Genomic DNA, 21,058 nt, shown 5'->3' with positions numbered 1-21,058 from the left:
CCTAGTAGAGATTTAGAAGAGGAAGAGATTTAGCAGAGCCAAGGGCCAAACCCTGTTCACTTTCTCCCCTGCTATTTGTTATAGAGAAACCCTACACAGCTGAAAAGGAGGTGGCTCCAAGACGCTCACTGTATCACATTTACAATATTAAAGACTGGAAACAACCTAAATGTTGATTATTAGAAAAACAAGTTACTAATTTGTGTCACAGTCTTACATTGGAATGCTATATGGCAGGAAAAATGAATGAAGCAGGGTTGCATTATTAGCATAGACTAAGAAGGATAGGTATGCAATGGGACAATTTATGAAAAACTCCTACATTGCTTAGGAATACATTTTCTATATTATGTACAATAAATACTGACTACCTACCATATGCCAGATGCTGTTCTAGGTGCTGGTGATACAGCAGTGGACAAAGTGCCTGCTTTCCTAGAACCTACATTCTAGTGACATAGTTGCACATGGAGTAGAACTATAAAGAAAGATGTTGGATTGATAAACACTGAATGCAGAATAGTAGATACCTCTGGGGAGGGCCAGGGGAATTTGATTGGAGAGGTGATGCACAGAGAGCTTCAATTATTTGCCATGTTTTATTTCTTAAGCTGGGAAAGTGGGTAACTGGTGTTTGTTGTATCATTCTCTGTGGTTTCTCATCTGATACATCTTATAAGGATCGATTTACTTTTGTTTTCTATTTTGTTTCTACAAATCTCTTTCATTCCTGTAAAAACACGTTTTCCTCCACAGATAATGGGGAGGTCAAACGAAACATAAGGAAATTAATGGAGACGTTCTGGGAACGAGTAAGAGTTTAAGGGAGACTGTGGGTTTGGAAATAGCAAGAACTCTTGGATGTTTTGAGTGATACTGTTTCTAGAGAGAGAAAGAAGGCATGGAAACACCAGCACACAGCTGGGCCCAGGGAAACTTGGTAACTGCTTGCTGAAATAAAGGACTGATTGTGGACTTAGTTTGTTTCCAAGGAAAAAGATGGCAAGGGATTCTGCGGCACGTCCTAGAGGCTTAACCTAGCCTGGTCCCAAGGGTGACTGGCTTTATGGAGTACTACCTTGTTGATCAACGGACTGCAGATATTTTGGCATTTAACATTCAGTCTGCATCCTGAATCATGCTGGACCCAGTTTGGCAGCTCTTATTTCAAATAATTTAGATGAACAGTCTTATCTAAAAATCATCCTTTTTAGAATCCTTTTGCCCCATCAAGAATCCTTGCTTTATCACAGAGGTATATCTGATTAGAAAAAAGCAGAAATATTGCAATACTACCTTTTACAGCCTGTGGCCTAATAATTTCATTATTAGGAATCTATCCTTGGTAATAATCAGAGATATGGGCAAAGTTTATGTCCAATGACATGCCCAGGCATCTTATTTATAACAGTGAAAAGATGAAAAATAAATGCCCTGCAGTAAGGGAATGATGAAAACAAATATAGTATACCTATAAAATTATATTTTATACTGTCATTAAAGAAGTGCTTATAAAAACTTTTTGATGACATGGGAAATTCTATATCATTAAATGAAAAAAATTGATTATAACTTTATTACATATCTATATATCTATTAATCAGTGAAATATTCCAAAATGTTAATGTTAATTTTCTTCTTTATACTTACTGTAATTTTCCAAAATTTCCATAGCATTTTGTTTTGCTGTTATAAATGTTATTAAATTTAAGTAAATGATAAGGAAATGAAAGATTACTATGCATTGAAAGAGAAGTGATCACAGAGTTGACATTTCTTACAATCTTAGACATCTGCTTATATGGCTTGCTCATTTTATAAGCCCGTGAAAAGATTAACTCCTGTGATTGCAAATACTGGCATAAAATACAAGCTAGTTGTTTTTGCTTTTGCAAGGAGATGGTTGCTGGGGTCGTTATTACAGGTTCTGGGGCAACAGCATGGCCTACTGGGAAGAGATGAACTTGGAGTGAAGACATTATTAGTTTTGCGACCTTGGGGTAACGATACTTTCCTCCCAGGGTTGAGGCGAGGATTAAACTGATCACGAAAGCTCTTGGCACAGGGCATGCACTTAATAAAAGCTGTTGACTCTGAATTCTCCTCAAGGTTATGAATACACAGTAAAAATCTAGAGGTTTTAGGTTGGGTTCTCTGCTAGTTCCCCCAAACAGGATTAATTAAAAAGCAAAGTGATTTTAAAAGGGGCATTGTTGCATTTACTGGGTAGAGCCAAGGGTGTTCTTCATGAGTTATCAAGCTTCTAAATTAAAGACATGACAAGCAAACAAAAGCCCCGTATCTACTACTGCATGGTGGGCCTCGAAAGTCCATCCCATCAGTTCCTCTCTGGGCCCATTCCCACCCCTAACATTGCGGAAAGTTCTAGCAAAGTCATCAAAAAGGTAAATGGGTTCCAACTGTCTGTCTCTTTTTCACCTCAATACCCTGCTTTCCTTTAGAGCTTGGAATTGATAGGGTTTTCTGGTTTCCCAAAGTCCCCTGCCCCACAGAGGGCTAGCCTAAAGTAGAACCATAGTGTGGTGGAGACTTAGGCTCAATGATGTCAGATTGCCTGGTTGAATTTGTGGCATGTTACTTAGCCTCTTTGAATCTCAGTTCTGTATCTGTAAAATGGGAATAATAATAAAACTTTGTAAGATTTAGTGAGGTTTAGTGTGTGTGAAGTGCTTTGAATAGTGCCTGAACCATAGAAAGCACTCCAGAAATTCTAGCTATTATTATTATCACTCCTCTTCCAGGCTCTTGCCCTGAAAATCCCTCACAAATGCAAGGCCAGAAAGCGACATCTTCAGCAAGGAGGCTGTGGAAGTTGGGAGCACAGCCTTTGGTGCTGGACAGGGTGGAGTTGTGTTATAGCTCTGCCACTCTCTAGCTGTGTGACCTGGGGCGACTCACTTAATATCTGTCTCAACTGATGCTTGGGGCCAGAGGTAGGGTTGTTAAGATAACTGAATAATGCTTAGCATTGTGCCTGATTTGGAGTAGGTACTTAATACGTTTTAGGTATTAATTATTGTTCTGAGTACATTGTGTATATTATCTCATTTATGCCCCACAAAACCACTGTCTTGCAAGTGAGGAAAGTTTAGCACAAAGAAGGTCAAGGCCACATGATTAGTAACTGGCAGAAACAGAACTCGAACCAGGCTATCTGAACCCCCAGTCTATGGCTTTAACCTCTGTACACCACAGGCTGTAACACTGTATGACACCCCTTCTGGCTAATGACAAGGATTCATTCCTACTTCAGGGTCCATGACTGACAATGACATAATATGTTTCGACTGCTTCTAACAGGGTTATATTTTTTTTAAGTTTATTTATTATTTTTTGGGAGAAAGAGAGCAACCGTGAGCAAGGGAGAGGCAGAGAGAGGGAGAGAGAGAGAATCCTTATTTGCTGTGGGGCTCAAACTCACCAACTGTGAGATCATGACGAGCTGAAATTAAGAGTCAGATGCTTAACTGGCTGAGCCACCCAGGCGCCCCTAAACTGTGTTAATACTTCTGATCAGCATTGAAATAACTAACATTCCCCAGGTGCCCCTAAGAGGTTTACATTTTTAAAGAACACTCCTATGATTTTTGATATTTGATAATACTATGATTTTTACTGGTATGAATTTAAAGCTGAAAAGGACTGTACAATTAACAGTGTTCTAAGATGATGAAAATTTTATTCAGCTTCAGTTGGTTACATTTAATTAAATAAGTTAATGATGGAAAATTGAGTGAACCTTCTAGTGACACAGTATCAAGCCTCCCTTCCCCCTTAAACTCCCTGGTGATGGGACTTCAGGTACTGGAGCAGGCTAATGGGGACAATGTTTAGATATTTCTGGGATGATGGTAGTGGGAGTTGATGTTTTACACACACACACACACACACACACACACGCACGTGCACGCACACACACACACACACACACCTTGGCTTGTTTGTAAACAAATAGACTCAGAGATGGAAAGGACCTTAGGAGGCATGGAATTCCTCCACCCCATGCCAGTACAGATCAGTTTGAAAAACATCCATGAGGAATGGCTATCTGGAATTTGCATATATCTTCAATGAGATATTCAACTGGACCCTAAACTAGTTAGAAAACTCAGATACACTCATCTGAATTCCACCTTTTTGTAATTTCTATTTCTAGGGCCCAATTCTCTCTCGCATGGTAATGTGAAAGTCTAACTCCCTTTTCTGAAATGACATACTCCCTTACTGATAGAATTCCTTCACTGAATGATTAATTATTGATCATCAGTCAGGTGGTATGCAAGGCACTGGGAACAAAGGCATGAACAAGGCCACAAACCCTGCCTACCATGGACTGAATAGGCCAGCAAGAGCCTGGTCAGTCATGTTGCTTTCGGTGGAATGTACTTCTCCACTTAGATATTTCCAGATCCTTCAACCACTTCTTGCATGATAGTTTCTGGACCCCTCAATATCCTAGCAATGCTTTTTTGAAAACATGTATATTAAAACAATGTTTTCATCATCGTCATGTAAATGTGTTTTATTCCCTGGTCTCTGTTCACAGATTTGTACTTCCCTTTGAAATTCTTCTTCATTCTGTTTATGGGGAAAATATTTCTGAATTGCCCTCCCATGCACTGTCAACCATTATGCAAGGAATTAAGGAACTATAGTAAAGTAGACATTGTCTGTGTCCCTGGCCAAAAGTAGGAATAAGTGCTTGTCAAAGTAAGGAAAGTCTGCCTGGAACTTTTAGGATGACACTGGAATCCCAAGTAAATTCTTTGTTTTTACTATTTTATTATTTTCTTGGGATCCTTTAAAAATTCTAAGTGGTAAAACTGTTGTTCCCCAACATATTTTCTATCTATATTCAAAAGAAGACATGAGAAATTCATAGTAAATAATCATATTAAGAGTTTATGTTTGTATAACTATATATATACACATATACATATACATATACATATATATATATATATATATATATATATATATATATAGTGTTTTACATTTGATAGAATGCCTTGATAGAAATCAGCTCTTTAATCTTCAAATAATTTTTTTCATTTTATAGACTTGTAAACTGAGGCTCAGAGCAGTAAGTGGATGTGCCAACATCACAAAGCCGTTAAGTGGCAGAACCAGAACTCAGACCCATTCAGGACTCTAAGCCTAGGGGCTTCACTTGCTGTAGCCACAGCCGCCATCCCTGATAAAAACATGGATTTGATAGGAAAATGGGAACAAGGATACACACTGTGACCTGACATCCCACAGAAAGAGAAAGAGTGTCAGAAGGTGGACGATGGTAACACTGCACCTTGGTAATCAACTCCAAAGAGCAAAGGGCAACGTCATCACATCCCTCTCATTTAAGAGTGTGTAAGCCTATGTTTGCTATTTGATTGGATTCTCAGGGTTTTGCATACTCTCCCCATCCTTACTTCTGTAAACACATAATCCCAGAAGGTTATTTGGTTTCCCGTTAACAACAGTTTCCTGTTTTTTAAGACTCTAAGGCACATCAGGTGACAGGTCACACACAGTTCTATTCTGTTCCCTTTATGAGGCAGTGATGCTAATGTGTAATCACAAATATTTTCCTTTTGCCTTCAAAATGACAAGGCATTCAGGATTATTCCAGTTAATAAGATGCCACAGGAGCCCATGAAATTAATTACAAAACCTGTCTGACAAGAATAATAGGTTTTTTGAAAAGAGGAAAGCAAATAGTCTCTACTGATAGTTGTCCTTCATATATTTTTACCTCTGGAGTATATCCTACTGCTCTGAAATGAAGAATTCTATCAGTTCTCATGACCTTCTGCAAAGATTTGTCCTATAGTTCTTTGGTGGGGCATGCCAGACAGGCATAGTGATGAGGCATTTACTTTATGTCTTCAGAGTGTGGAAATACATTGGACTCTGGCCCAAACTGGCAACCTAAGTGTTATAACATTGCTGTTTAATATTTAATATCTACACTGAAAATATGAAATATCCCTGGCTTTGCGGTCAAGAATAGTGGAAATATATTCTGATTGATTCATGACATTTAAAAATGGGACTTGTCTTCCTTTTTACAGAATCAATTAGCTCCAAGTGCCCACAGTCCATGAAGACAGCCAGGGAGAGTTGGCTGCCTGTGCCTGCAGCCGGTATTTTTGTTAGAGTGTTTGGAAAAGCTAGATTTACAACTTTCTGACTTTCGTCCCTCTCCAATGTCTCTGCTTGTATCATTCCAATGGGCCACCAACAGTTTTCACAACCAAGAACAGGTGCTTACTGCAGAGCTGAGAGGTAAGCCTGGCCATTCTATTTTCCCCGCTTCAGCTAGGCCTTGTGAGACTTGCCACAAAACCCGGATTTGCCCATTAGAATGGGAACTCAGCATGTCGGCAACATGTGAGTAAGTGAGTAAGTCCATCGAGAGCAGTGCTGTGTGACTCAAAATATACTGCTTTGGAAATGGCATTGTTTATTATTATTTTTTTTAATTTTTTTTTCAACGTTTTTTATTTATTTTTGGGACAGAGAGAAACAGAGCATGAACGGGGGAGGGGCAGAGAGAGAGGGAGACACAGCATCGGAAGCAGGCTCCAGGCTCTGAGCCATCAGCCCAGAGCCTGACGTGGGGCTCAAACTCACGGACCGTGAGATCGTGACCTGGCTGAAGTCAGACGCTTAACCGACTGCGCCACCCAGGCGCCCCGAAATGGCATTGTTTAAATCAGCCTTACAAATACAACCTAACACATGCTTTGGCTAAACGTAGTATTTCTTGATTTAGAATATCACTGTGGAATATCACTGTGGAAATTCAGTTAAAACACACACACACACACACACACACACACACACACACACACAAAACTCTGTTATCTATTCTGGCCAGGGAATGTGGCATTATGATTTTATTCATTAAGTCTAGTTTGATTCTGACAGTGTCCCTGTCACAATGCAGTGGACACAAAAGAAGTACATCAGAGTCTTCCCTTCTGAGAAGGAAAGAAGGAAAAGGAAATATATACTGGATGGCCTACTGTGCCAGGCACCTTCACATAGATTCTTGTTCAATCTAAATAGCCTGCAAGGAATTATGTCCATTTTTATAGGTGAAGAAACTCAGGCTTGAGGAGGTTAAGTAACTTGGAATATGTAAGTGTTGACACTGGCTTTAAACCAGGTCTGTCTGGCTCCACAGTCTATGTTCTTTCTCATCATAGATGCATGCAGGACACAATCAGGGAGGGATAGGAGACAGTATACAATGAAGTACAAAATTAAATATAATCAAGTGCTAAGACCTAGGGTATAAACCTCAAGCGTGTTGGGTGTTCAATGGGGCAGTCAAGAAATGAATGTTTACTTTAATTATTAGAGAAGATCTCAAGGAGGAGGAAGGAGGAAAAAGGAGGATTTGAAATCCTTGCAGAATTGCCAGGATTGCAGGATCAAATATTCTTTTTAATAAAGAGTTAGCTCATAATTGTGACACAGAGTTATATTTTTAAGGAAGTCAAATGTATGCTTAGTTCTTCTGGACTTTGCCCCCTATCTTTTGTCCACTTTACTTCCTGTTCTGGGCCCACCCCCACTTATTCTGCTCATGCTCTGCTCTCGCTGCAGCACACATTTGAAAAACTCCATCACTGAGTGAAGGAAACTATCAACCTTCCCTGTGCCCATGGAAGTTCCACAGCACTCTGTATTGTTAGTGTCTACAAGAGTGTCTGGCATCTATGGGGTACCCAATAAACATTTGGTAAATGAATGAGACAAAAAGGAAGAGGATAGATGGGTAAAAATACATTTCCAGACACTAACATCACATGGACTCCCTGACTGCTTGCCAATCCCGCTGTGTTTCCTCACTTCTCTCTCCAGTGGATTCTACAAGTCAATCTGCTACTTGCTTCTAATCTCAGACTCTCAACAGATGGCTCTGCCTCTGGAAGTCATCTGACAGCAACATATTAACTTCCCACATTACACACCTGACCTTAGAAACCAGTCTTCCTACATTCAGAAATCTTCTTCTGTCTTGTATATACTCCTTCTCTCAAATGAATGGACTTTTCCTGTGAGTTTTAAAACATGCTCAAGTGTCTTCCATTACAAACAACTTTCCCAATCACCCTTTGTAAGGTCAACAATTTCCTCCATGTTTCTCTATACAATGGCCACTTTCCATTCTCCCTCTTCATCCTCTTGTCAACACTTCACCCTCTCTGCTTCTTGAAATACTGTCTTCTATGGTTTTGGGGACATCACATTCTGCTGATTTTCCTGCTTTCTCTCTAACACCAACTTCTACACACACACACACACACACACACACACACACACACACACGTTTTCCTGGCCCATCTTCCTCTACCTGGTCTTTGAATTTCTTCATTTCTCAGCTGTAGATCCTCTTCTCTTCTTAAGTCTGTTCTTTTTCTTTAAGTATCATCTCCACATGCAGCTTCAAGTTCTACCTATATTCAGGGGCTCACAAATCTGTATTTCCAGCCCAGATTTGTACGTTCAATTGTTCACTTGAATTCTCTACTTGGATGCATTAAGGCATTTTGAATTCACAATATCTAAAATTATACTCATGCTCTTTTCTTACAGAACTGGTGTTTTCTTACTGTTCTTTCTCAGTGAATGCCACTAGCATCTACCCAACTGTACAAGTTAAAAACCTGATCATTTTTTTCTAACAGCTCATGCCCTCCTGGCTCTCACATCCATTTTAACATGAAGTCCTGTTGGTTTTTCCTCAAAAGTACCTCTTAAATAAATCCCTTTCTGGGGCGCCTGAGTGGCTCAGTCAGTTGAGCATCCAACTTCGGCTCAGGTCATGATCTCACAGTTCATGAGTTCAAGCCCCACGTCGGGCTCTGGGCTGACAGCTCAGAGCCTGGAGCCCACTTTGGATTCTGTGTCACCCTCTGTCTGCCCCTCCGTTGCATGCACTCTGTTTCTCGCATTGTCTCAAAAATAAACATTAAAATAAATAAATAAATAAAATAAAAAATAAATAAATCCCTTTCTATCTCCTCCATTACTCCAGTGCAAGCCTCCCTAAACAATTCTTGTCTTCTTCCAATGTGTTCACATTATAGCAAGAGCGATCTTTTTTTAAAACATAAATATAATTATGTTATGTCCTGCTCCTCCTTCATATACCCCTGCCACAAACAAAACAACTCTTTAAAGCTTCCCATTGTGCCTAGAATAAATTCAAAACACCTAACCTGCTCTATAATGCCCATTCTCCAGGCTCTTCTCACATTACAGATCACGATGGGGCGAGGAGGCAAAGAAATAATGGCCATAGAGATAAGCCAAGGGACCCAAGAGTTTTGAGACAGCAGAAAGTGTCATCGGTGTATTGGACTCCATACACTGTAAACGTCTTCCTGACTTGATGGTAATGAGATGATTTTTAATAGTCTCTTAGAGAAGCAGTGTAGGCAGAAGGTGGTTTACAGGTGAAGTCATGGAAGCAGGGGTAATGCCTTTTCTTTTACCAAATTTGGTGTTGATGGAAAGGGGAGAAGAAAGTATCCCACTTGACCTTCTTAGGACACGTGGCACTGTTGATCATTCCTTCTTCCTTCAAAGCAGGGGTATTGGGTTGTTAGAGAAAAAGAAAGATACTTTGAGAACGAGGGCCTTGAGAAAGATGAAGCAATACCCATTAATGGAACAAGGTCTTAGGGAGATGGAAGGGGTGGGATCAAGGACTTGGGTGGACAGTGAGCCTGGACCCATTCTGTTGTTAGGTGCATATCCATTAGGGACTATTAGGTTGTCTTGGAATATTGACTCCTTTATCATTATGTAATGCCCTTCTTTATCCCTGATAAATTTCTTTGCTCTTAAGTCTGCTCTGTCTGAAATTAATATAGCTACTCTTTTTTTTTTAAGTTTATTTATTTTGAGAGAGAGAGAGAGAGTATGAGCATGAGCACAGGAATGGGGGAGGGGCAGAGATAGAGGGGGAGAGAGAATCCCAAGCAGGCTCTGTGTTGTCAGCATGGAGCCAGGGCTTGAAACCAGGAACCTGAGAACATGACCTGAGCTGAAATCCAGAGTTAGATGCTCAACCTACTGAGCCACCCAGGCACTCATATAGCTACTCTTGTTTTCTTTTGGTCAGTGTTAGCATGGTATATTTTTCTCCATCTCTTTACATTAATTTATATGTGTCTTTATATTTAAAGTAGGTTTCTTATAGATTTGGGTCTTATTTTGTGATCCATGCAGAAAATCTCTGTCTTTTATTTGGTATATTTAGATAGCTGACATTTTTTTGTTTGTTTGTTCATTTATCTTTTTTAGTAATTTTTACACCCAACATGGGGTTCGAACTCATGACCCCAAGATCAAGAGTCACGTGCTCTTCCAATGGAGCTGGCCAGGTGGCCCTAGATCACTGACATTTAAAGTGTTGATGAAGGTGGATTCATATCTACCATATTTGTTACCATTTTCTTTGTTCCTATTTTTGGCTTCCAAACCCTTTCTTCCTTCATTGTTTTAACTGTGTTTTATGTCATTTAATTGAAGTTTTAAATAATTCCATTTTCTTTACTTTCTTAGCATATCAATTATACTTCTTTTTAAACTTTTTTTTTAGTGGCTGCCCTAGAGTTTGCAATATACATTTAAAAGAATCCAAGTCCACTTTCAAATAAGTGGACAGTGAGAATGATAACAAAGTATTCTTAATTCTTTCTCCCGTCCTTGCATCATTGCTGTCATTCATTTCACTTATACATGAACATGCCTAATTGAATACATCATTGCTATTATTTTGAATACATTATTATCTGTTAGATCAATTAAGAATATGAAAAATAAAAGTTTTCATTTTACTTTCACTTATTCATTCTCTAACAGTCTTCCTTTCTTTATGATGGAGATAGAAATTTCTAATGTATATCACTTCCCTTCTCTCCAGAGAGCTTCTTTTAACATTTCTTCCAAGGCAGGCCCACTGGCAACAAATTCCCTTAATTTTTGTTGGAGAAAGTCTTCCTCCTTCACTTTTGAAGGATATTTTCATAGGATACAGAATTGCAGGTTTTAAAAATTTTTTCCCTTTATACACTAAGTATTTTACTCTCCTCTTGCCTCATGTTTTTTGAGAAGTTGAATATATTTTTTTAAGTTTATTTATTTATTTATTGAGAGAGAGAGAGAGCATGAGTAGGGGAGGGTCAGAGACAGAGGGAGAGAGAGAGAAGCCCAGGTAAGCTCTTCACTGTCAGTGTGGAGCCCAATGTGGGGCTCAAGTTCACAAACTGTGAGATCATGACCTGAGCAGAAGTCAGATGCTTAACCTACTGAGCCACCCAGGTGCCCTGAGAAGTTGAATGCATTTCTTTTTTTTTTTTAATTTTATTTTTTATTTTTAAAAATTTACATCCAGATTAGTTAGCATATAGTGCAACAATGATTTCAGGAGTAGATTCCTTAGTGCCCCTTACCCCTTTAGTTCATCCCCCCTCCCACAATCCCTCCAGTAACCCTCAGTTTGTTCTCCATATTTATGAGTCTCTTCTGTTTTGTCCCTTTCCCTGTTTTTATATTATTTTTGTTTCCCTTCCCTTATGTTCATCTGTTTTGCCTCTTAAAGTCCTCATATGGGTAAAGTCACATGATATTTGTCTTTCTCTGACTGACTAATTTCACTTAGCATAATACCCTCCAGTTCCATCCACATAGTTGAAAATGGCAAGATTTCATTCTTTTTGATTGCCAAGTAATACTCCATTGTAGATATAGAATGTATTTCTTATCTTTACTTCTCCATGGGTTAGGTGTATTTTTCCTCACGCCTTTTTCAAGATTTTTTTTCTTTAATCTTTGACTTTTTTTGCAGTTTCAATATATTTGTATATTTCACCTTTTGTAATTGTCTCATAGTTCTTGAATGTTCTATTATGTTTTTTGTTTTCTGGGTTTTTTCTATCTCTTTGCCTGTTCAGTTTTAGAAGCTTCTGTTTTCGTATCCTCAAGCTCAGATATTTTTTCCTCAGCCATGTCTAGTTTACTAATGAGCCTAGTAAATGCAGTCCTCATTTCTGTTCTAGTGTTTTTGATTCCTAGCATTTCTTTTTGTTTCTTTCTTAGGATTTCCATCTCTTTGCTTACGTTACCTTGCACGTTACCTGTTCTTATATGTTGTCTACTTTTTCCATTTAAGCTCTCAACATATTAATAATATTTTTAATAAAATTCCTGTTCCTATAAGTCCAGTAATCCTGCCATATATTACTCTTGTTCTCATGTTTTTCAAATCTGTTTTTGCCTTTTAGGATGCCTTCTAGTTTTTTGTTGAAAGGTGGACATGATGTACTAGGTAAAAGAAACTGCAATAAATAAACTTTTAGTAATGCAGTGGTAAGGTGTGGGGGCAGAGGAACCATTCTGTGAAACACATACTGTCCTATGGTTATGTCAGTCTTTTGGAGACCCCCCTGGACTGTGAACTTCACCAGTGTATCTCAGGATCTTCCCCCCTTAGGTGGAACAGGATAGCTAGAGGGGGCTGGAGTTGGGTATTTTTGTTCTCCCAGGTAGAGTAGGCTCTGATAAAACCACAGCAGGTTAGGTTCTGACAAAATAGTTTCTCCTGGGAGCAGGCCTTGCTAAAAACAGAGGGCTCTGGTGTATTTCAAAACAGTTCCGTGCCCCTTCCCCTTGCCAGAAGCACTAAAGGATTTTTCTCTGATATTCACTGTGAGGGCCTGGTAGAGCTTGTGGAAGTAAAACTCACAGAAGCGTGGGGACCTCTATGCCTGCCCCCCCCCCCCCCCCGGAGCTTTGAATTCTCACACTTGCCCACACTGAGCCTCCTGCAATTTGCCAAGTACAGTGTAGGGTTTCCTACCTACACAGGCACTGGCTCCTGGTGAGGTTCTTGCTTGTGGGTTTCTATTCTGGTAAGCTGTGATTCTTTGACTCTGCCTGTCTCTCCACTTTTGGGTGCAGTGGTTTGTCTTGTGACCTACTTCTCTGAGAGATTTAAGAAGAACTGTTGAATTTTCAGTTTGTTCAGCTTATTACTTGTTGTTAAGAAACACTGGTTACGATAAAGTTCCTACAGGCCAGACTGAAAACCAGAAGTGCTCAATTAGCATTCCCTTAGCTGAGGAAATGGGGGCCTCTGTCAGCTACAGAAAGGCAGTGATTCCTAAAAAGTTCAGTCTGAGTTGGGCGGGGAAGGGTTTACATTTATGCAGTATTTGTTCTGTACAAGGCCCCCTGTACTGTCTACATCTCCCAACAGTACTTCCAAGTGGGGTTATCATCAATTTCTGGAGAAGGAAACCCAGGCTCAAAAGAGTTATCAAGCATCCATACACACACAAATAGTAATCCAGTTAAGAAATGGGCAGAAGGAGAGCCTGGGTGGCTCAGTCAGTTAAACGTCTGACTATGGTCACGATCTTATAGTTTGTGAGTTCGAGCCCTGCACTGGGCTCTGCCTGTGTGGAGCCTGCTTGGGATTCTCTCTCTCTCCCTCTCTCTCTGCCCCTCCCTCACTTGTGTTCTCTCTCTGTCTCAAAATAAATAAAATTTTTAAAATGTGTATTTATTTTTGAGAGAGAGACAGAGAGACAGGGCATGAGCAGGGGAGGGGCAGAGAGAGAAGGAGACACAGAATCTGAAGCAGGCTCCAGGTTCCCAGCTGTCAGCACAGCACCCAATGCAGGGCTTAAACCCAGGAACCACGAGATCATGAACTGAGCCCAAGTCATCTAGATGCCCAACCAACTGAGCCACTGAGGCTAAAAATAAATAAATAAACCTTAAAAAAAAAAGAAAGAAAGAGGGGCGCCTGGGTGGCGCAGTCGGTTAGGCGTCCGACTTTGGCCAGGTCACGATCTCGCGGTCCGTGAGTTCGAGCCCCACGTCAGGCTCTGGGCTGATGGCTCAGGGCCTGGAGCCTGTTTCTGATTCTGTGTCTCCCTCTCTCTCTGCCCCTTCCCCGTTCATGCTCTGTCTCTCTCTGTCCCAAAATAAATAAACGTTGAAAAAAAAAAAAAAGAAATGGTCAGAAGACATAAATAGACATTCTTCCAAAGAAGGCATACAGATAGCTTACAGACACATGAAAAGATGCTCAGTATCACTCATCACCAGGGAAATACAAACCAAAACCATGAGATACCACCTCACACCTATCAGAATGGCTAAAATTAACAACACAGGAAACAACAGGTGTTGGTGAAGATGTAGGGAAAGGGGAACCCTCTTTCACTGTTGGTAGGAATGCAAACTGGTGCAGCCACTCTGGAAAACAGTATAAAGGTTCCTCAAAAAGTTAAAAATAAAACTACCCTGTGACCCAACAGTTGCATGAGTAGGTATTTACCCAAAGGATACAAACATAACTGATTCAAATGGGCACATGGGCCCCAGAGTTTATAGCAGTGCTATCAACAATAGCCAAATTATGGAAAGAACCCAAATGTTCATCGACTGATTAATGGATAAAGGAGATGTTACACACACACACACACACACACACACACACACACATATACACAATGGAATATTACTTAGCTACAAAAAAGAATGAAATCTTGCCATTTGCAACAACATGGATGGAGCTAGAGTGTATTATGCTAAGCAAAATAAGTCAGAGAAAGACAAATATCCTATGATTTCACTCATATGTGGAATCTAAGAAAGAAAACAGATGAACATAGAAGATGAGGGAAAATAAAAGAGGGAAACAAACCATAAGAGACTTTTCACTATAGAGAACAAACTGTGGGTTGATGGAGGGGAGGTGGATGGGGGAGGGGCTAAATGGGTGATGGGCATTAAGGAGGGCACTTGTGATGAGCACTGAGTGTTATATGTAAATGATAAATCACTAAATTCTATGTCTGAAACCAATATTATGCTATATGTTAACTAACTAGAATGTAAATTAAAAATTGATACAAAAAAAGTTAGCAAGAGTTAGCAAGTTATCAAAAATCACATATAAAAAAAGAACTAGAAGTCATTTTATGGGCTTTAAAAAAATGGACTTTTATTGGGGACATACTACATGCCAGGCTGGTGGCAGGCATTGAGGACACCCAGAGCAGAACGCACTCCCTGTCATGCCACAGAATATTACAATACAGGGTCTCATGGGCTCCCCAAGAAGGTGAACTGAACATGTAATGAGGTAAGGGCTTCTTTGAGAAGAAGCTTGGTCCTGATGGTGCATGACTGGGTTATCTGGAATAGGCATGATGGGTGGTAGAAGCTTCTATAGAGAGGAAAAGGACTGTGCAAATCACAAGCCACTTGGAGGAATGGAAAATGGCTTGGTGTAGCTGGAGTATTCAGTGTGTTTTGGTGACTGGCAAGGGATGAATTTGGGAGGGATGCAGGAGTTCAGATTTTGATTTGAAGGTTCCCATGTATTATGATAAGAGTTTCCAATTTCATTCTGACATCAATGAGGAGGCAAAAAGGTTTTTAAGAAGCAGAATGCCGTGACTGGCTTTGCTTTTCAGCAAGATGGTTATGTTGTGTGCCACAGGAGGCTGGGGCAGGGAGACTGGTTGGAGACTGTGATCCCATGGAGGAAGGCCAAGGGTGCAAACCAGGGCAGCGGCAGTGGGACTGGAGAGGGAACGAGAGATTTCTGCACAGGAGAAATGACTGGCTTCTTGAACAAACTGATGTAGAGGGGGAGAAAAAGGAAGGAGGCTATGAAGACATCCTGTTTCTGGCTTGGGCAGCTGGCAGGATGGAGGTATCATTAACAGAAATAGGGAAAACAGAAGGGCGAGCAGATTTTGTGGGGGAAGATGGGGAGTTTGGTTTTGGATGTGTTGAGTTTGAGATGCACATGGGAGATCCAACCAGCACTGTTTAGCAGGCAGACATATGCAACAGGAGCTCACCTGGGAACTCTGGGTGAAGTGGAAATCATGGCTATGGCTGAGCTTTTTAAAGGAGAACATGTTCAGTGAGGATCCAAAGGGCCATGGATGCTGGGGAACACCCACATTTAAGTAAAGGACCAACAGAGAGCAGGTCAGCAAGAAAACCAAGAACACGTGGACCAATATGTAGGAGGAGCACCGAGAGAGTGAACACAGAGTAGGGCAAGAGATCTGTGGCCAAGGCTGACTCAGTGTCCACCAAACTCATCCCTCCTTTCCTGGAGGCACAAGAAAGCTCCATTTCCCCGCCTCCCTGGATGTAGGGAGGGCCAGTGACTGGGGAACACCTGAAGAACGTGGGAGAAGGTAATGTGCAATTAAGAGCTGGTCCATCTTCCTCAGGCTCTTTGCCTTCCCATCCATGATCCCTTTGGAGGTTGTATGTACAAGAACCCTGGAAAGTACTCAGATTTTGAGTTTTATTTGTTACCATAGCAGAGCCCAGCCTATCTTTCCTGATCCTGGCTCTGGAGTCAGATGGCTATGTTTGAATTCTGTCTTTACCTCTTGCCAGCTATGTGACCTTGAATAAACTGTTTAATTTCTCTGTGCCTCAGTTTCCTTATTGGAATAACACTATAATAATAATAATAATAATAATAATAATAATAATAATAATAAGTAACAAAAAATATGTTTTAAATAAAATATATTTAAATAAAATATAACAATAATATCTAACTCGTCATTGTCTGAGGATAAAATGAGGTAATAAATGTGAAGCACTTAGAACAGTATAAATAATTTAGAAGTGTTAGAATCTAAGGGAGAGAGGAGAATGTCAAGAATGTGAAGATGATTTACCCCTGGGGTCAGCAAACTATAGCCTGCAGGTCAAATCCACTGTGCTGCTTGTTTGTGTATAGGCTCTCAGTTTTGGGTTTTACATTTTTAAATAGTTGAAATAAATCACAGGAGGAGTACATGGAATTCAAATTTCAGTATCAGTAAATAAAGCTTTACTGGAACACAGCCAAACTCATTTGTTTATGTGTTGTTATGACTGCTTTTCACCACAATGTGGACTTTGAATAATTACAACAGAGACCATAGGGCTCACAAATCTAAGGTATTTACTACCCTTTATAGTAAAAGTTTGGTGAATAACACGCAGCAAAGGTCAAGAAAGTTAACTAAAAAGTGTTAACTGGAATTGACAAAGATCACCAGTGACCTTGACAATGGCTTTATTTGGAATGGCAAAAGTAAAAACTAGATTCTGGCTAATCAAAGTTTGTTTCCCAGCTCTGCAGCTTGCTAGCTGTGCAGCCTTGGGAAGTGTCTTAACTTCTATGAGGTTCAATGTCCTCTGTTGTAAATTGGGGATAAAAGGAGCTACCTTCCTGAGTTATTTAAGGATTGACAACAATGCATGTAAATCATAAAACACAGTGTCTGGCTTATAACAGATGCTCAAAAAATGCAAGCTCTTGCTTTATTTAATCTGCTACCACCAAAATTTCTGTTCCTTGATCGGTAATGTCTTTTTGCTTTTAATATTCTATTTTTGTCTTCTGTGTTCTGATGTTTTACATTATATGCCAGGTTTCTGTCAGATCACACCTCTTTAATGAGGCCATCCTACTTAAAACTATAATCTGTTCCCAACCCCAGCATTCCTGACCCTCTCACCTTGTTCTACTTCTTTTCTCATAGAATTTACCACTTCTGACATCTGGAGAATTTACTAACTTATCATGTTGACGTTTAGCATCCGTCTTCTGTACTAGAATATAAGCTTCTTGCCTATTTTATACAATTACATATTTCAGTTATCTAAACAATACCTGGCATATATTAGGTGCTCAATTAGTATTTGTTGAGTGACTAAATGATGAGGTGAAGAGGTGTTTTTTTTGTATCTTTTTTTAATGTTGCTCAGAACTGGATGTGTTCCTTCAATCTTGGGATTTGTGTCACTTCTCATCTCTGTAAAATTCTCAACTATTATCTGTTTAAATAATAAAATAAAATGGTAACTAAAAGGGAGCCCCTGTTCCATCCTCTCCCATTTTTTCCTGGAACTCTTTTTTGAATATGTTGGCCCTACCATTCTATCCTCAGTGTCTCCTAAGTTCTTTCTTACATTTGACAACTATTCAGCTTTCTGTTTTATTCTAAGGCAATTTCCTCAGCTCTGTCCTTAGGTCTCTTTTCAGCTATGTTTTGTCTGCTATTCAACCTGTTAACTAGGTTTTTATTTCAATGGCAATATTTTTTGTACTTAGAATTTCTATTTCTTTCTTTTTCCTTCCTGCCTCTTCCTTCCCATTCTCTCTTGTACTCGTTTCATGGTTTCTTCCTTTTATCTTCTTGAATATTTTAAGTATTCCTATATTAAAAATTCTTTCAGACTTTCCTGTTCTCTCTAGTTCTTGAGGGGTGTGAAACCTTCCATTTTTAAATCAGCTGGATATCTTGTAATGGTTCATTTCTTCATCCAGCCTGTAATTTTGGATCATGAGCTCATCTTCAATAGTGGTGTTTAGAATCTGCCTCTGATAGAGTCTTAGGGGCTGGCAACTGAAAAGGCTCCTAAAATGTACCACTGAATGGCCTGTATTTGGAGGCTGAGTTAGGAGGCAGTCTGGTACAGATGTGAGGAAATGTGCCCTAAGTTCACTTCCCCACTGTGAAACTATTTTTGTAATGGTGGGCAACTTGCTCTTTGAGTCTTAATTTTCTTTATCTATAAAATGAAGATAATAATCCCTATATCCTAGAGATGTTGTAAGTAATTAGTGACATAATAAAACTAAGGAACTCAGTACAATGTTTAATATATATTAAATGTCAATAAATGTTAAAAAATAGTATAAATACATAGTACTTATTATATCACTTGTCAATATTTTCTCCTTGCTTTGTGATATAAAAGAAGAAACCCAATGCTCATGAAAATAGCTTCTGAATATGAATATAAGATGTGTAGCCAGCCATTACATTTGGACACTGGTTAGATATGCTTTATCTGTGACATATATTAGTTGAAGATGGGAGACAAAAACCCTTGGGAACACATTCACTTGGCTTTCAGCCATCACAGAGCAACACTGATGAGCGGTAGAAGGAATTTTCAGACATTATCCTTTTTTTAAACAAAAAGCCTAATTAGAGAGTCAGAGCATTTGCCCAACTATTTTAGATTATTAAAATACAGCAGTGGGGAGAGTTCTGCTGAGAGGAAAATGACCCAGATAAATTTCTCTAGTTTTATTAAAATAGAAAATATAATTGACTTCTTGGCTGTGTTGTCCTTGGTCATTAGTCCTTTTCAAAGGTTAGAAATAGAAAAGCAGAACCCTGAACCTGTAGCTGATACTCAGTAAATACTGTTAGTTCATTATTGGAAAGGGATAGAGACACAGACAAATTCTTGGGCAAGAGAACCTCACACAACCTCATTTCCATCTCATGTAACTTTAACCACAAACCTTTCCTTAATTAATTGCTGTTTTGGAACTGTCGGGAAGGGAAGGCTGAAAGGCCAAAGTTCGTGGACAAAAGCTATAGGTTAGTGTGATTTATCATGAAATATGGTATTAGTTATCTGTAAACACTTGAAAAAATGATTTATAATTCTAATTTTCATAAAACATTTACAAAGGCTAAAATTTAAATTTAAAACCATTTAAAATAAAGAGATATTTTTAGATTTTAATTACCTGATCTTCATAATCAGAACCTGTATCAATGGTCTCTCCTGTGTCCAACATCATCGAAGGATCAAGGTCACCCGAACCTAAGATTTGAAAAGAGAAGTTTACCTGATGAAGGTTGTCTGCGTATGTTTGTAAAGCAAACTATCTCCCACTAGGTTTCTGTTCTTATGTGTACATTAAAGTCACAAACATTTTTAGACACTTCCCTTCTGCTGGGCACCATGTTTAGGCTCCAGATAAAAAATGTAGATCCTCTAGACACCATTTCCACTCTTGAGAATAAGACAGTCTTGTGGAGGAGACTGATTTGTCAACAGCAAGGTTCAGAAACCAAAATAAAGAGCTAATTCTGACTAGTAGTGGAGGTGATGATGGAGGTAAAAAATAATCACAAGGAATTAATCTATAAGCCTTTACTTCGAAGGTGAGTAAAGATGGTCCAGGAGGAGAAGTGGTTTAGGGCTGTGTAGTAGTAAATGAGATAGAAGGAATGATGAGCAAAGTACAGAGTGGGTATAGCAAGGGAGTTCCAGTAATAAGTGGGGCTGAGTTTGCTCACTCCATGAAAACCTGACAAGTTTTTCCTCCAGCCTTTGGGTCACTTGAGTCCTTAATGATGAGAAAAATCTTGTTAACTTAATGTGTTAACAGAGAGCTTCTCCCCTGCCCCTCCCCAAGGGCATTAATCCTCAAGGCTCAGACTTAAACCAGTAATTTTCATAATGGGGCTCCTGAAGCAAAACCAATTTATCATCCTTGTTTAGTGACTGTTTTCTGCTGGGAAATACATATCACCTAACTAGCCACAAAGACAGAATCCAGTGCTATTCATTAAATGCTATACATCCCTATGAAGAAGTAAACCACTCCACATATCCTGGTAAACTTGCCCTTGCCAAATAATTCTTGGTTAGAAGACACAATGAGTTATTTTTAATGAAGACGGATTTTTACAAAAACATCAAGCATCTCACGTGCTTCTCAGATATGGGCCATTCGAGAGATGCTGCTTTCATACTTTTTTCCAAAGAGTGATTCAATGTATGTCCTCACACAGTCTTTTCTCATCTCTTCTCTTCCTTTTCCTTCTCATCATTACCTCTGCTATTTATCAGATTGACTAAGGACCGACCCATTATCATATTGTCTAAGTACTAAGCAAATAACACCCTTGTTTATTGTGTTTGTATCTTTACAATTTTTTTTAAAGGATGACAGTTTTTCAGAATGGAGATGCTTGACCCATCAAAGAATTTTGGAAAGGTAACTAATTGTGGAGTTTCCACATTCGGTTGCATAGGTTTGTAGGGCACAACCTCTGGGTGATGCCATCACATCAAGAGGGCAGCCCTTGCCAAGTCCATCGTTAATAAGGTAGTTGCCCGAAAGGAGTCAGGAAGACTACACACCACTATTAATGCTATTAAC

General features: G+C 39.4%; 1 protein-coding gene across 4 annotated transcripts in view; it reads right to left on the bottom strand.

Moving 5' to 3' along the window:
- Positions 1–21,058, bottom strand: part of AK5 (adenylate kinase 5) — a 263,749-nt gene that overhangs the window by 99,324 nt on the left and 143,367 nt on the right. For all 4 annotated transcript variants that reach the window (XM_003990243.6, XM_019837266.3, XM_011284927.4 and 1 more), the window contains exon 8: positions 19,634–19,710. In XM_003990243.6, coding sequence (XP_003990292.2) covers positions 19,634–19,710 — 77 coding nt within the window. The remainder of the gene's footprint in view (positions 1–19,633; positions 19,711–21,058) is intronic.

The sequence above is a fragment of the Felis catus genome, chromosome C1, assembly GCF_018350175.1.
Source record: "Felis catus isolate Fca126 chromosome C1, F.catus_Fca126_mat1.0, whole genome shotgun sequence".
Classification (NCBI taxonomy): Eukaryota; Metazoa; Chordata; class Mammalia; order Carnivora; family Felidae; genus Felis; species Felis catus.
This window is presented reverse-complemented; position numbering and strand designations above follow the sequence as displayed.